Raw genomic sequence first — 14,365 nt, 5'->3', positions numbered from 1 at the left:
CTTCAGAAGATGGTAACAATTTTTTTTTATCCTAGATAATCCATCAAGTCAATCTGCAGTGCCCTATAACGGTGCCTGGTTAGGAAAAAGTTACCTGAAACTGAAGTGGTGCAGCAGCATCCCTGAAATCATTGTTGGAGCAAATGCAGCTCAGAATTTTCAGTCTTAAGATAAAATCCTGCATAGAAATCACAGCATCATATATTTCTGCCATTTGTTTGGGTTGTTGAATAAATGTTTCAAGAGCCTGGAGGTTAGAAGCATCAAATTCAGTTCCGTGATAAACTTGGACAGATGTTTTGTGGATGAATGTATGAAGAGATGCTGCTCAAACCATTGTGATGAGGACTATGGACCAATGATATTATCCAGCTTCAATTATGTCATGACATGGCATGGAACTTGGAACCACTTCCCAAATGACATGAAGTGAGAATGACGTGATAAAAGATGCCACTAAAATGTCATTCGTAATGTCAACAAAAGTTATGGCCAAGATGAAGTCCCCATAAATCCTGAATACAAATAGCATCATATATTTCTCACATTCTTTGGCTTATTGTTCAATGCCTAAGAACCTAGAGGTTGACAGCAAGAAAACCAGTTGTGTGCAAGACTGATCAATTGTACTTTTTAAGAATAATATAGAGATATGCAGGCGACCACAAGAATCATGAACCGATGACATGATCCAGAATGTTCATACCTTAACCATCTCATGACATGAAATGAAATTAGAGACAACTTTCATAAAACATGGAATGAAATGGCAGAGTTGCCTATCAAAAGTGTTATATTCCTAATGACAATGCACAATATAGTCAAGATGGAGTCCCTGCACAAAGTCCAAAAATATGGACCTAAATCCTTCCCAACAAAACAAACAAACATGAAACCTAACCATTCATTCAATTCTTGGATGCCAGCAAATGCATATCTTTGATAAACAGTCAATCCTCTAGCGACATGGACCCACTGGTTGTTCATGACATCACCACATGCGTTCATAATGCATGCAACAGCTGCATGATGCATCCTACCATGTAGTAGTAATTGTTCTTTTCCTATAACTCATTAGGAAGAAAAAGAGCAGAATACATCCCTTCAGCTACTGGTAAGTTAGTGCTAGTGGAGGAACACCATTTGCTTTGGCATTGGCATCAGGAGCAGCAATAGGGTTACTTGAATCCTTCCTTCTCCCAAACGGGTTCTTTGAATATGTTTCCAAAGGTCAAGTAAAACAAAGAATAAAAATAATATAATTGAATAAAAAGAGTAAGCAGAAACAGTGAGAATATTTAAGCAAAACCCATGTCCAAGTCTGAGGAGTCCGCCTGCTCAACTAGACTAGACAAACCTTGGAAACAAGATCTAAATGGCTTTTGAGTTTTCTAGTTCACCCTCCAGACAATGAATTCCATTACCTAAAATTGACAAATGGATTTCTCCTTTTACAAGTTATAGAATGGGTGGTGACTGTTTCAGGCCAATGAAACAGCCTCAACTGATCATCAACATCTGAAGCGGTAGACAACAATTCATAAACTAACAGGAGATGAAAATAATAGGAAAATAAAGAGTAGGGAAATTTAGCACCAAAAACCAACAAGGTAAACAAAGGATATTGGATTCGCATGCCACCACGTCCAGAACTGGGGATAACTGCACCTTGCAAGTTGTGATGAACATTGGTGGCACTGTTTACATCCTGCATAGCCAACATGATCATAGGTCAAATAAAATCTTCAATATGGAATGAAGAGGCATATAGGATTACTGCCTATCATAAACAAAAGTCTAATTTTAATTTTGTCAAAGCAGAAAACTTGAACAACTTTTAAAATGAAATAAATAAATCTATCAACTCACATCAAATTCAATGAAGCATACTGTATTTCTTTCCTGCCTCAAAACCTTCATTTGCTTAAAACCAGGTTGGCTGCATATAATAACATAAAAAAGGAAATCAAATACAAAATCCTGGGAGAAAACAAGCAAAACAAAGTAAAAACAGATTGGCAATGGGAATTAAGAAAACTCAAGGTAAACAAGTTAACAATAAATTTGTAGCCTTGAACTTTCAAACTGGCGTCTCATCAGTGCAGAACCCAAGGACTTGTCAATTAAAAGAGGGTGAATGCCTTGTACATGGGTAACAGCAATGGGGAAGCAAACTTTATGGTTTTCTGTTACAAAAGATTTGGCCACTGTAGTGTAATTTTTCAGTTTCTTCACAAGTTTGATTGCAAATGTTTCTATGGGTTCCCAAGCATGTTTTAACATTTCTTTAAAGTGGACAGTTAGGTTTATAGATAATTGATATGTAAATTTCTTCCTCCTATACCCAGTCAGGATCTCTCTCAACTCCAATATCACCCATCAAAAAAATAAATTAATTAATAAATGAATAGAGTAAAGAAAAACAGAAAAGTTCAAGATTACTGGAATTATGATATTAATTGGGCATAAAGTGCACACAATGTTGGGAATGCAAATCATAAAAGCAATAGGAAATGCACATATCATAAATTGGTAAAAGACAAAAAAGATCCATACACACTGAAAATATTCCTCAGTTCTTCCTCGATTACATTCTCTCCAAGATTGCCTATAAAGAGAGTGTTGCAAGGAGGATTGTCTTTTGTGTTCTGCAGAGGAAACAAGAAAAGATAGAATCAATATTTTTACCTCCTACCAAATCAATTAGACAGACAAGAAATGAATGTCATAAGTCTTCAACAAGAAAATTGGTGTAACACATGCAAAACATGCAACAGTGGTTCTACCCTTTCTCAAGGGAAAGGAATATAAAATGAAATTTGCTGAGCTATCATCAATCATAATAGCCCTATTAGATGTAAACAACTCCAGAAGAACCACCCATGAAGGAAAACGCCTCTTTTATCATTGAAAGAAGAAATCCCTCAAAAAATTCGTTAGTGCATATCTCCAAGCAAATGGTCAGAGTTTATGCATTCTCAATGGATGACATGATTATACAGAACTTTCTTATGCCTCCATAAAAAGACTACCATGCAGTGAACTCCATATTTCGTAAATGTCCATATAAACATCCAATGTAACTTCAACCTTCACAAGGTCTGCTTAAACCGCTAATGCATCCTGATTAACCCTCTTCCATAGTTGTCAAGGCGACACCTAGGCATGTAGGTGCTTTCTGGGAATCGCTTCGCCCAAACGCCATGGCATTTATATAAACTCTTCAAGTTTTAAAATTTTCTTCTTATATTCTTTATATTTTGAGCTTATTATATTAAGTATGATACACTGAATTGTTCTTTTTATTTCTTTCATACATAACATATTTTTTATTAGTTTCTAATGTCAATAGGGTTTTGATAGCTATTCAAAGACTGAATAAATGAGGATAGTAATTCGAACTTTCCAAGTCTTTGAAGAAACAAGTAAAATCAACAATCATAGAAGGTATGCTCAACCCCTTCTTCAGGAGCAAAAATAGGGGTTCCTCTTTTTCTTGTTCTTTTTTGGAACAAAAACAGGGGCTCCACCCTTTCTTTTATTCTGGAGCAAAACCAGAGGCTCGACTCCACCCCTTCTTTTCTTCTTCTTCTGGAACAAAAAAACAGGGGCTCTTCTCCTTGTTCTCCATTATTTCTGAGGTTTTTATTCATGCTTTCTTTTTTCTATAACAAGAACAGGGCCTCCACCCCTTCTTTTGTTGACATTTCTACAACAAAAACAAGGGCTTAGCCCCTTATTCCATCCTTCTTTGAACATTGAGCAACGCCTAGGCAACTAATTGCTTCCTTGTCGAATAGTTTTGCCTTGGCGCATTGAAAACTATTCCCTTTTTGATCATTAATTAATGATCCTAAGGGAAATAGAGAGAAGGAAACCCCTACACCCGAGGGCTTTTCTGCATACAAAAATCTTTTTTTCCTATTTGATTTTTGCAGTTCTTTGTTATGGTTTTTTGAACCTTAAATGATCCATTATATTTCTTATAGAGATCTCATGAAGATTTAGTAACTACTTTAATGTTTCTAGAAAAATTTCTTGATTTTTTAGATTTTCCAAATATGAATAATTAAATCTTAACTTTCATATCTACAGCCCCAAGCATTTTTAAATATGGTATTAAAGCTCACTACAAAGAACTTTAATATCAACATATACAATGTTGCAAAAAGTCAAAAGAAAAACTGGTTGACTTGCTTCTCTGCATACAAAAATAATCTCAACAAAGTAGAAGGCCATAATCAAGAACTGAAAGCTTCAGGAAAAGAATAAACTCACAACTGTAATTTATGTCATTGTGTATTTACATTGATTCAAAAAGATAAAGAGTCTACATGTCCTATTAAGAACTTTAGATAGGATGATACAGGAACATACATGTCCAAGGTTTCAAATCTGAGATACAGTCAAAGTAGCTCCTGAATTGTGTCTTTGAATTGATTCTATGTATTTATGGGTAGTAGCAGGTTTGCTTTAATTCCTCACTAGCTATTTTCTGATTATTTAACTTCTTAGAAGCTTTCGCAGTTAGATTAGGGGTGGGGTTTCCTAATTACAGACTTAGTTTTCCTAATTGGATTAGGAGTAGTGTTAGCAAATCAAAATTATGTTACTAGCTAGGTCAAAGACAAAAATATAAGGTAAGTAGGATTTGTCATATTCCCAAGACAACTAGGATTTGTCTTGAAGTCCTAGTCTTTCATCAATTAAGATTTGCCCCATTCCTAGAGGGTGTTTGGTACCACAGTAAATCTCAGCATTTTACCTGAATTATAGCATTAGAAATCAGGAAAGTAAGGTATTTTGGCACATTGCCCAATGCACAATTGTTTACTGTAGTTTAAAAACGTGCAAATGCCACTAGGTGTAAGAAGACCAAAGTGCAAATGCTTTCCTGATGGGACAATACCAAAACACGGTTCCACCAACATCCTCATGCACAAGGAGGAAGTGGAAGGAGTATCTCATTTTTCTTTATTTTTAATAAAAATCTTTTATATCCTCCTTCCCTTCCCCTTTTCTTTTCTTTCTTTTCTCTTTTTTCCTCCCTTTCTTTCTTTTTCTTTCCCTTTGCTTTCTTTTCTTTTTTTTCCTTTTTTCTTGTCTTTTTATATGAGGTGTGTGAGGCACATGAGGCATACACCTCTAGCACGCCTCATGAAAAAGGTATATGAGGCACCTCAGAGATGTCATCGCCTCTGGCATATGCCTCAGGGTGTATGAGGCACCTCACAGATAATCATTTCATCTCATGGTTCAAAGTATCAATACTCTAGATACACAAAAATCACATTTCAACAATTGATACTCCTTATTTTACTTTTCAGTTTCTATATTTATAAGTAGATATACTAAGATGTTTATTAATGTTTAAACCTATTAAAAGGCTCTGACCCGGTATTTGGCATTTTGGTAGCCCTTAAAATTGATATACATCATACAATATGGTATGATGTGTATCAATACTTTAACCATGCTTCATCTTTAAAAAAACTCATTTTATTTGTATAATTATGATAAAACAAATAAGAGCAAACATTTGCAGTGAGTCAAATAAATCTTAGCTTAGCAAACAAGATAATAAGTCATGCCAAAATTTAAGAAATAGATCAGATTCAATATTTTAAAAGAAAGTATTAACAGCAAAGACTATGAAGCAGAAAATTAAGAGAAACATGTTTAATATGACGACAAGATGCACATAAGGCCAAGTATCAAATGTGTGTGCAAATCAAGGAGACAAGTGATATATGTTATCACCTGAACAGGTGCGTAACCACTAGGAGCTGGCACAGGAGCAGGTGTAGGCATTGGTACTGGAGGAATAGGGTAACCTCCATATGGATCATACGGTGGAGGAGCTGGAGCCATGTACCTTAGTCCAAATAAAAAACAATTAACTAGAAGCATGTTAACAACTCAGAAACATCTAAATGAGATGAAAAATCATGTTGAACCAATCATTAAGAATATATGTATAATTAAAGAACATTACAATGCATAATTAAATAATTAACTAGAAGCATGCTAACAACTCAGAAACATCTAAATGAGATGAAAATTCATGTTGAACCAATCATTAAGAATAGATGTATAATTAAAAAACACTACAAAGTAGTTACTCCACTTCTCCACAGCACACCCCCCACATTTTTCTACTCCCTGGGAAACTGTTTACTCGTTAATGAATAATTCACGCATTATTGGCAATAACAAGGCATTTGTATTTTCTAGGAACCTTTTGATACATCAAAGCCTCACTTTATTGTCAATAGACAAAAAAAAAAAAAGTCATCATTAACAATGAACAAAGAAATTCAAAATATCCTTGTACAGGTGCTTTCCTAACTGTCAAGTCAGATTTCTATTGTTATAACCAATCTGACAGACAATTTACCACATGAAGATGCAGTTATGAAGGGCACACTATTACAAATAATGACCTGCCTAATCATTATTGACAAGAACACAGGGCACACTATTAACAATAATGCACCAGAGGAAGATTTCTAATGGGTTACTGCCCAACCCAGGAGCTTCTTTGAGGGAAGCTCACCCTCCTTGGAGAAGAAGAAAAGACAGACAGGAAATTAGGGCAAATCTCACTCGTTATTAGGCTGAGAAGAGCCAATTATATATGAGCTCCCTCACGTAAATATCACTGTCAACATGTAACTGAATCACCTCTAGGCTGTAACATCCTTAGCCGGCCTGTTGCTGACATGGCCTTCAAGTGAACACTTACTGAACTGGGAGGTTTGGGCCAGTGGTAATAGGCTGGACACTAACAGTTCCCCCCCTTCTTGATATGGGCCTTGCCCACAACGTCAACATGTGGAAACTGGTGCTGAAGCCTGAAGGTGTAGGTATGGTTCCCATGTGGCATCCTCAACTGGAGGGTTAGTCCAAACAACCTTGGATTCTTGTAAAATTTTATACCCAGATCAGACCCAGCAAAAATCAATAATTTTCAGGGGTTCCACTTTAAGGTGGCCTTCTCCAGCGAAGCTTGCCAAGGAGGGACAGACCACATCACCATCTCCCAAGCACTTCTTGAGTAGGGACAGTGTTTTAAAAGCGAAAGACGCAAGGGCCATTTTGCACCTGAATCGCCAGGCGCAAGGCGAGGCACATGCCTTTTTGATGCAAGGAGCAAAAGTTAAAAAATAAATAAAAAATAAAAAAGCTAAAAAATAAAAAACCTATTATCTAAAATTAAAAAACCTATTATCTAAAATTAAAATACATAAACATAATATGTAAAGCATATTCAAATGAGAATTTAAAAATGAAATCAAACAGTTAAAACATTTTCAAGCATATAAAACCCACAATATCTTTTTTTCTCAATTAAATCAAGTAGCTAATGTGACATATTACATTCCCAATTCTACAAGCCGCCTTTGTGCCACACCCCTCGAGGCAAGCCCAAACAAGTCCATGTTAGGGTCTTAAGTTCTGAGTTTTCACACAAAAAAAAAATGATTTTATAGTTTTAATTGCTTTTAAGAAGATATTTTACTAGGATGAATGAATTGACAGCAGGGGATTCTTGAACCTAGCTCGTGGGCTCCAAGCCCAACTATAACAAAATTGGCTGCCAAGAGCTACAGGCTTCATAATGGATTGCAATCCAGCAGCCCGAGGGACCTTGGGCCAAAGCCTAGTTAGGTAACAAGGTTGACCATTAACCAAGAAGTCCAGAGTTAATCTATTCCAGCCTGAGGGACCTTGGACACCCAGGACCAAGTCTCACCACTGAACTCAAGTGGGTAAACATCAATTGCAAATTGATGCCCCTGGATCCTAAGGCTCAAGTCCTTGGACACCTTCACAAGTAAGTCTATTCCCATCTGATACCCAAACTGAAAATTGTAAGAGGCTGAATAGCGAGGCCCGTCTGTCTGTGCCACTTATCTTTTAATGTTGTTCATTCATTTCTCTTAATATAAGACATGTTTTAAAAGATAAGGAACTATAATTAAAATTATAAAACCATTTTTGGCAATGATGTAAGGATTATGAATTTAAGACCCTAACATGGACTTGTTTGGACTTGCCACAAGAGGCTTGGATGGGTGGCCCAAGGGCAGAGCCCCCGACCCAATCACCATGCTTCAAAAAGCACAAAATTTAACCAAGGCTCACACCCATGCTGAGGTGCAAGGCACACTAGGCACAAACGTTTTCAAAGGGGCTGTGAGTGGGCCTAGGCAAGATGCAAACCCCTCACTTGTGCACTTAGGCGTGCCTAAGGCACACCTATTAAATCACTGAGAATCCCCTTGCCTAGAACTCATGTTTACAGAATATAATGGAGTCAATTTTGTGTTAATTTATTTCGATGCCCAACTGTACCTAATTAGTTGGTGGCAACTCACTCTTCATGCTTCCCTTTCAGAAAGCAACTTTGCTCTTTGATCCTTTATTGCGAGATCTCTAAACAATAGATTGACTAAAAGATAAATAAATTCTTACCCCTGTGGTCCCCAAACAGGCGGCGGAGGAGGGTGAAATGGAGATGGACTTGGATAACCTGTATGTGTATAATCACCACCAGTTCTCAAGCGTTTACTTTGATCAAAGGAACTTGAATCTGCTACTACACCTGTATATTAAATGCAAGTAGCATTAAAATATTAAAATGTATCTAGTTAGATAACTACATCCAATAGTGAATAGCAACATGAAAGCACGATTTTGAAAAGCGTTACGTATTTATATTATTATATTCGTTATTATTGAGCCCAAACTGCAACTGCAAGTAATACATTCGCTTGAAACTGAAAGACTGAATAACTCCTCTTTCTTTCACTTGATTAATAAAGGTATAAAGAAAGCAATTTTGTATCAAGTCTTTGGAAATTTATAAACCTCAGAATGTCTTACCACAACCCAGCTAAGTGATAGAAGATGGTTCTCAAACTGTCAATCTATTTGGCAGTTTGCGTGGGTTTCAACCAAGATTGTATCATGGATTACGAAAGTGTACAAACAGCCATTATTGCTAAGATTGTATCAGGGAATACTAAAGTGTGACAAACTCACAAACAGCAATTATTTCCCCTCTCCTATCAACAATAAAAGCTACTGCTGATAAATAATACTGTAACCATTACTACGAATATTGATACTTCAAGACATACCTGAAACATATCAACTAATTTATAAGACTAAAATAAATTTGCTTGTTAGCTATCAAAAAAATGCTAGAATAAATTTGCATGGAGCAATGATGTAAGACCCCCTTCCATTCTATTGAAGATGTTTTTGCTCAAAGTTATTGTATGGTGTGAGTCCATGATCTTCCTTATTAATGATGACACGTTACTAGTGACTAGTTAGACCAACCATGGTTCAAGTGGAGATGTAAGACTAATTATTTCATCTCTTTAAATTTCCCCTTAACTGTTTAGTGTCCATTATTTGATTCTCCTTTGTTCATTCAAAGGCAATAAAAACTTTATTGAATTTGTATTTGTTTCAAGCTAAAAAGGAAAGGAAGGCAAAATAAAATTTTAGCTTTTTCCACCACATTCAAGTAAAAAACATAGGTATCCTGTGCGGAAGAGGGAAATCAATCAAATAGCTATAATCCTCAAATAAAGGGGAGAGCTAGCAAACAAAGCCCTCCAAGAAATGGAACAGAGGACAGACTATTAACTAAAGCACCCAGAAAAACTAAACCATCCAGAGGGGGGTAAACTTACCCTGCCCATCGGGAAATAAATCGCCAAATAAAATAAAGCCCCAAATAATTGAAAACTCACCTCTTTTAACAAAAAGATTCTTCTTTGCCATCTCGGTATGCAATACAGACTTAGATTCCGCATCAAAAACCATGTCCTAAGCGACGAAAAGAAAACAAATTTCATTTCATACAATCCATAACTGAAAAGAACAAATAAATTCTTAAAGTTTTGAAGCAAATCCTACCTGAAGAGCATCTTTGGCTGCCATTGCAAGCTGAGAAGTTGAAAAAAGAGCAAATCCCATTGGCTGCTCCCCCTTATAATTCACTTGCGAAGCCTCGTAACCTGGCAACCACCTTAGAAGGTTTTGTAGCTCTCTTTCCTTTACATCTTCCGGAAGACCAGATATAAAGATCGTCCGAACCTGAAAACAAGTATCAAATATCAGTTCATGGGCAAAACCATGCATCCGGATTAAGATTAGAAAAGAAAAGAAACAAACAACAAAAGAGGTTACCTCGTCTGTGGTAGGACGGGGAGGGTTTTCAACGGGCATTGGAGGAGGCGGAGGAGGAGGAGGAGCAGCAGGCGCTGGCGGCCACTGTTGATGGTAAGGATGGATTCCCGCACCCGCCATGGCTGTTAAAACCCTAGCACTAGCAGAGTGGGCGTTCTCTCTTCTTCCAATTTGTCGAACCACGAGGTTTTCCTTGAGCAAAGTAACACGAGTTAGATTCTAGCTTGGCTTTTCTAATTTCTAGAGAGTAGAGGGTAATCGGGCCGGGCCGGGCTCTGTACATATGATAAGGATCATAGTGTAGGCCCCGGCCCGGCCCGGCCCGACCCGGAGTTGTGGGTCTGAAACATAAGCCCGATTAGACCTGTTTATGGGCCGAATCAGGTCGGATTTTCACTCTATATTAATAAATTTTTCTAAGGCCCGAGCCTGAGCCCGGCCCTCATAAAAAGCCTGAAGCCCAGGTCTGGGCCCGAGCCCGAAATTTAGCCCATGCTGTTATTATTGCTAAAGTGGCTGAATAAAAAGAGAGAGAAATTATAAAGAAAAAAATAAAAAATGTATATATTAATTTATAAATATATATTTTAATAAATATTATATTATTTATATATTTTATATAATACATATATTTTATAAAATATATAATATTGAGTCGGGATGTGGGTCGAACCATCAGGCTACCCGACCCATGAACAGGTCTAAACCTGACCTAAGTCTATACGGACCCGGACTAGACTGGACCTGACATAAAGCATGCATATCTAGCTATCTAATCTATTTAACTATATTCTTATAACAATTGAGTGCTTACGAATGGCTTATGGACCCGGACTAGACTGGACCTGACATAAAGCATGCATATCTAATTATCTAATCTATTTAACTATATTCTTATAACAATTGGAGTGCTTACGAATGGCTTATTTTTGACACATGTTGCGTGTGAATCACAATACGTCTCCCTTACATTAGATTTTCCCCTTTTTGTCTTATCCCCGTCCGCCTTCTCTTTCTATTCATCTATCTCGAGGAAAAGCTTGCTCGACAATCTTCCGAATCTAACGGTAAAGATCTCTTCGTTGATCTAAATGATGGTTATTTTTTTCATTGGAGACCCTTATTATTTGACTTTATTTATAGATTGATTAGGATGGTGCCACGTATCTAGATAGATGGATTGTGGTGTGTTTGAGTGAGGCTGAGAGCCTCAAATATATAGCCTGGCTTGGTAGGTTTGACTTCGTGCATACATCATGCCACGTGTTGAATTGATCATCCAACAATACCAAAATTATCCAAATCCGACATCGTTTACCTTTTCATCTTAAGACCCAAAGTTGGAATCAATTCTGATTGTCCGATTGGAATAATTTTGATCTTGAACCTCATTTAACGTCAAATCATAAATCCAAAGCCTCACAATTCCAAATCTAACGACACCAATATCACCCAAATTTGATATTGTTTACTCCATCTTAAGACCCAAAGTTGGAACCAATTCTGATTGTTCGATTGGAGTAATTTTGATCCTAAACTTCATTTAACGTCCAACCATAAATCCAAAACCTTACAATTCCAAATCCAACGACACCAAGATCACCCAAATCTGACACCACTTACTCATTCATTTTAAGACTTGAAGTTGGAACGGATTCCAATTGTTTAGTTAGAGTCATTTTAATTATGAACCTCATTTCACATAAAATTAGAAATACAAAACCATAGGTACATAGATCTCGAAAAACCAAATCCGATGACACCAAGATATCTTAAATCCAACACTGTTTACCTCTTAATCTCAAAACCCAAAGTTAGAATCGATTCCGATCATCCAATTGTGATCATTTTTTTAAATCTTGAACTGTATCCAAGATAAAACTTGAAATCCAACATAGTTAATACACTTGCATTGAAGTATTAGTATTAAGTGTTGCATTTTTATTTTTCACTCTATGCATTCCAAAATCTTTTCATTAATACTAAATCATTAGGCTTATTTGGAAAGAGTACAAATACAAATACATACAAAATAATACAATATACAAGGTTTTGCACTCTACATATTTGCATTTTTGCATTTGTACTCCTTCCAAAGTGAGCCTTAATTGCTTTCATTCACCAGGTTTAATAATCTTCTTGAGTTTCATTCAAATCTTTCTTCTCTCTTAGTTTTTTTATTGTTGTTTCTATTATTTTTATTTTTGCATTAGGATCATCAAACTCTTGTCATTGCCCCCTAACTAGGTTAAGTGTTTAATGTCATAGGTGCAGCATGCCTCTTTTTATTAGTCTCCCAAAATGCAGCTGAATAGCAGAGTAGCCACTTAACTCTAGGATCTAGCAACTTTCACAAATTTTCTTTTCTTTGATCAATAATCATTCCTATTGCATTCACTTATGCAGCTTTTACAACAGTTGCATTCTTAAGTAGATTAACCCTCCTTTTCTTTTTAACCAAAAAGTCTCGTTCAAATCATCTTCCATCTCACACATCTAAATTCTTACGTCCAATCTTTATCGTTTCACCCACATATATAGAAATTACTCATTCAGCATATCATCTAGTATTTACTTTTTTCAGACTCTTTAATTATTTGTAAGCAGTCTTTTTTTTAACCAATTCATATATAGTTAATTTTTGTTATGTCTTGCTTCTTTGGACAATTGCCTAGCCATTTTCTATTGTCATTGCTTCTTAGGGTATTTGGCGCATGTGGGGTGCTTAACACCTTCTCACACTGTATCTCAGTCCCGGTATCCTAAGAATCTCTATTCCACTTGGGCCAACGAGTCATCAAGAAAACAAATTGTTTTTCTTAAAAAAATCTTGGGTTTTTTTAAATTCCCAATTTCCAAAAATTTAAGTGGCGACTCCATATTCCACTATCCTCCCTCCAAGTCGGGTAGCCACAATCGCAAAACCCGATTTGGTCATTCAACCGATTTGATTAACAATCGAACTCAGTTTTATTTAATAACACTTTTAAATATTCATTATAGTTTCATAATTAATAATTACTAATCAATTAATTACTGCTATTAATTAATAATTATTAATTATTAATTTTCTATGTACAAATTTATTATAGAAACTTATTAATTAGACAATTATTAGTATTATAGAAAGTTAATATTATTATTGATAAATACTGTTAATAAATAAATATTATAATAATTAATTACTGGTTATTAATTATTAAAATAGTAAATCAATTCAGTTTATTGATTATTAATTAAAATTTACTGGTTAATAATTACTATTTAGTTAAAAACTAATTATTAATCATTTTAATATTTAGACATTTTAGACAATTATTATTATCGAAAGTTAATATTATTATTGAGAAGTATTGTTAATGATTAAATGTTTAATAAATAAATACTACAATAATTAATTAATGATTATTAATTAATAATAGTTACTTATTTCTAATTATTAAAATAATAAATTGATTCGTTTTATCAATTATTAATTAAAAATTATTAATCAATAAATTACTGATTAGTTAAAAATTGATTATTAATTAATAATTAATTACTGATTTTTAATTGATTCGGTTCAGTTTTCCTACCGAACCCAGATTGTTATTAAATTATTGTAATTAAACAACTGATATTATTTTTAAATAATAATTATTGTTGATAAATACTTTATATAAATACAATTCGTAACTAAAATGGCTGACTTTTAAATATTAAAATAGTAAATTATTTAGTTTGTTAATTATTAATTAATAAATTACTGTATAGTTAAATACTGATTATTAATTAATAATTAATTATTGAGTTCTTAATTACAGATTATTAATCAATTCGGTTATGTTTTGTTTAAATTAGTTCAAATTTCCTATTGAACCTGGATTGTTATTAAAATGTATGCTATTATTTTTCAGATAATAATTATTGTTGATAAATACTTTATATAAATATTGTTAATAATGAAATAATATTGTTAAGCAAAATCAACAAAAAATACTTTAAATTTAATAGTTGTGGAATAGTTATAGTTACATAAAAATGTTAATAATTTATATAATATATTATACATTATATATATATAGTGTATCGGATCAGGTTTGAATCGGTTTAGGACTAGGTGGAACCAGTTTTGAACCGATAGTAATCGGGACCTTATATTAGGACCCAAAACCGA

General features: G+C 34.7%; 1 protein-coding gene across 1 annotated transcript; it reads right to left on the bottom strand.

Annotated features, from left to right (window-relative positions):
- Positions 1–724: 724 nt before the first annotated feature.
- LOC148869939 (RNA-binding (RRM/RBD/RNP motifs) family protein) lies at positions 725–10,469 on the bottom strand. Its single transcript, XM_088969091.1, has 9 exons — positions 10,210–10,469; positions 9,937–10,116; positions 9,771–9,846; positions 8,479–8,608; positions 5,761–5,875; positions 2,557–2,648; positions 1,870–1,939; positions 1,626–1,708; positions 725–1,220 (listed from the first exon to the last, which is right to left on the bottom strand). Exons 1-9 carry the CDS (start codon positions 10,327–10,329, stop codon positions 1,109–1,111), a joined length of 978 nt encoding a protein of 325 aa, XP_088825217.1. The 5' UTR covers positions 10,330–10,469; the 3' UTR covers positions 725–1,108.
- Positions 10,470–14,365: the final 3,896 nt, after the last annotated feature.

This window comes from Nelumbo lutea, chromosome 2 (assembly GCF_056320005.1).
Source record: "Nelumbo lutea isolate HS-2025 chromosome 2, American lotus-T2T, whole genome shotgun sequence".
NCBI lineage: Eukaryota > Viridiplantae > Streptophyta > Magnoliopsida > Proteales > Nelumbonaceae > Nelumbo > Nelumbo lutea.
Note: the sequence above shows the minus strand (reverse complement) of the source record. Positions and strands in the feature narration are given on the sequence as shown.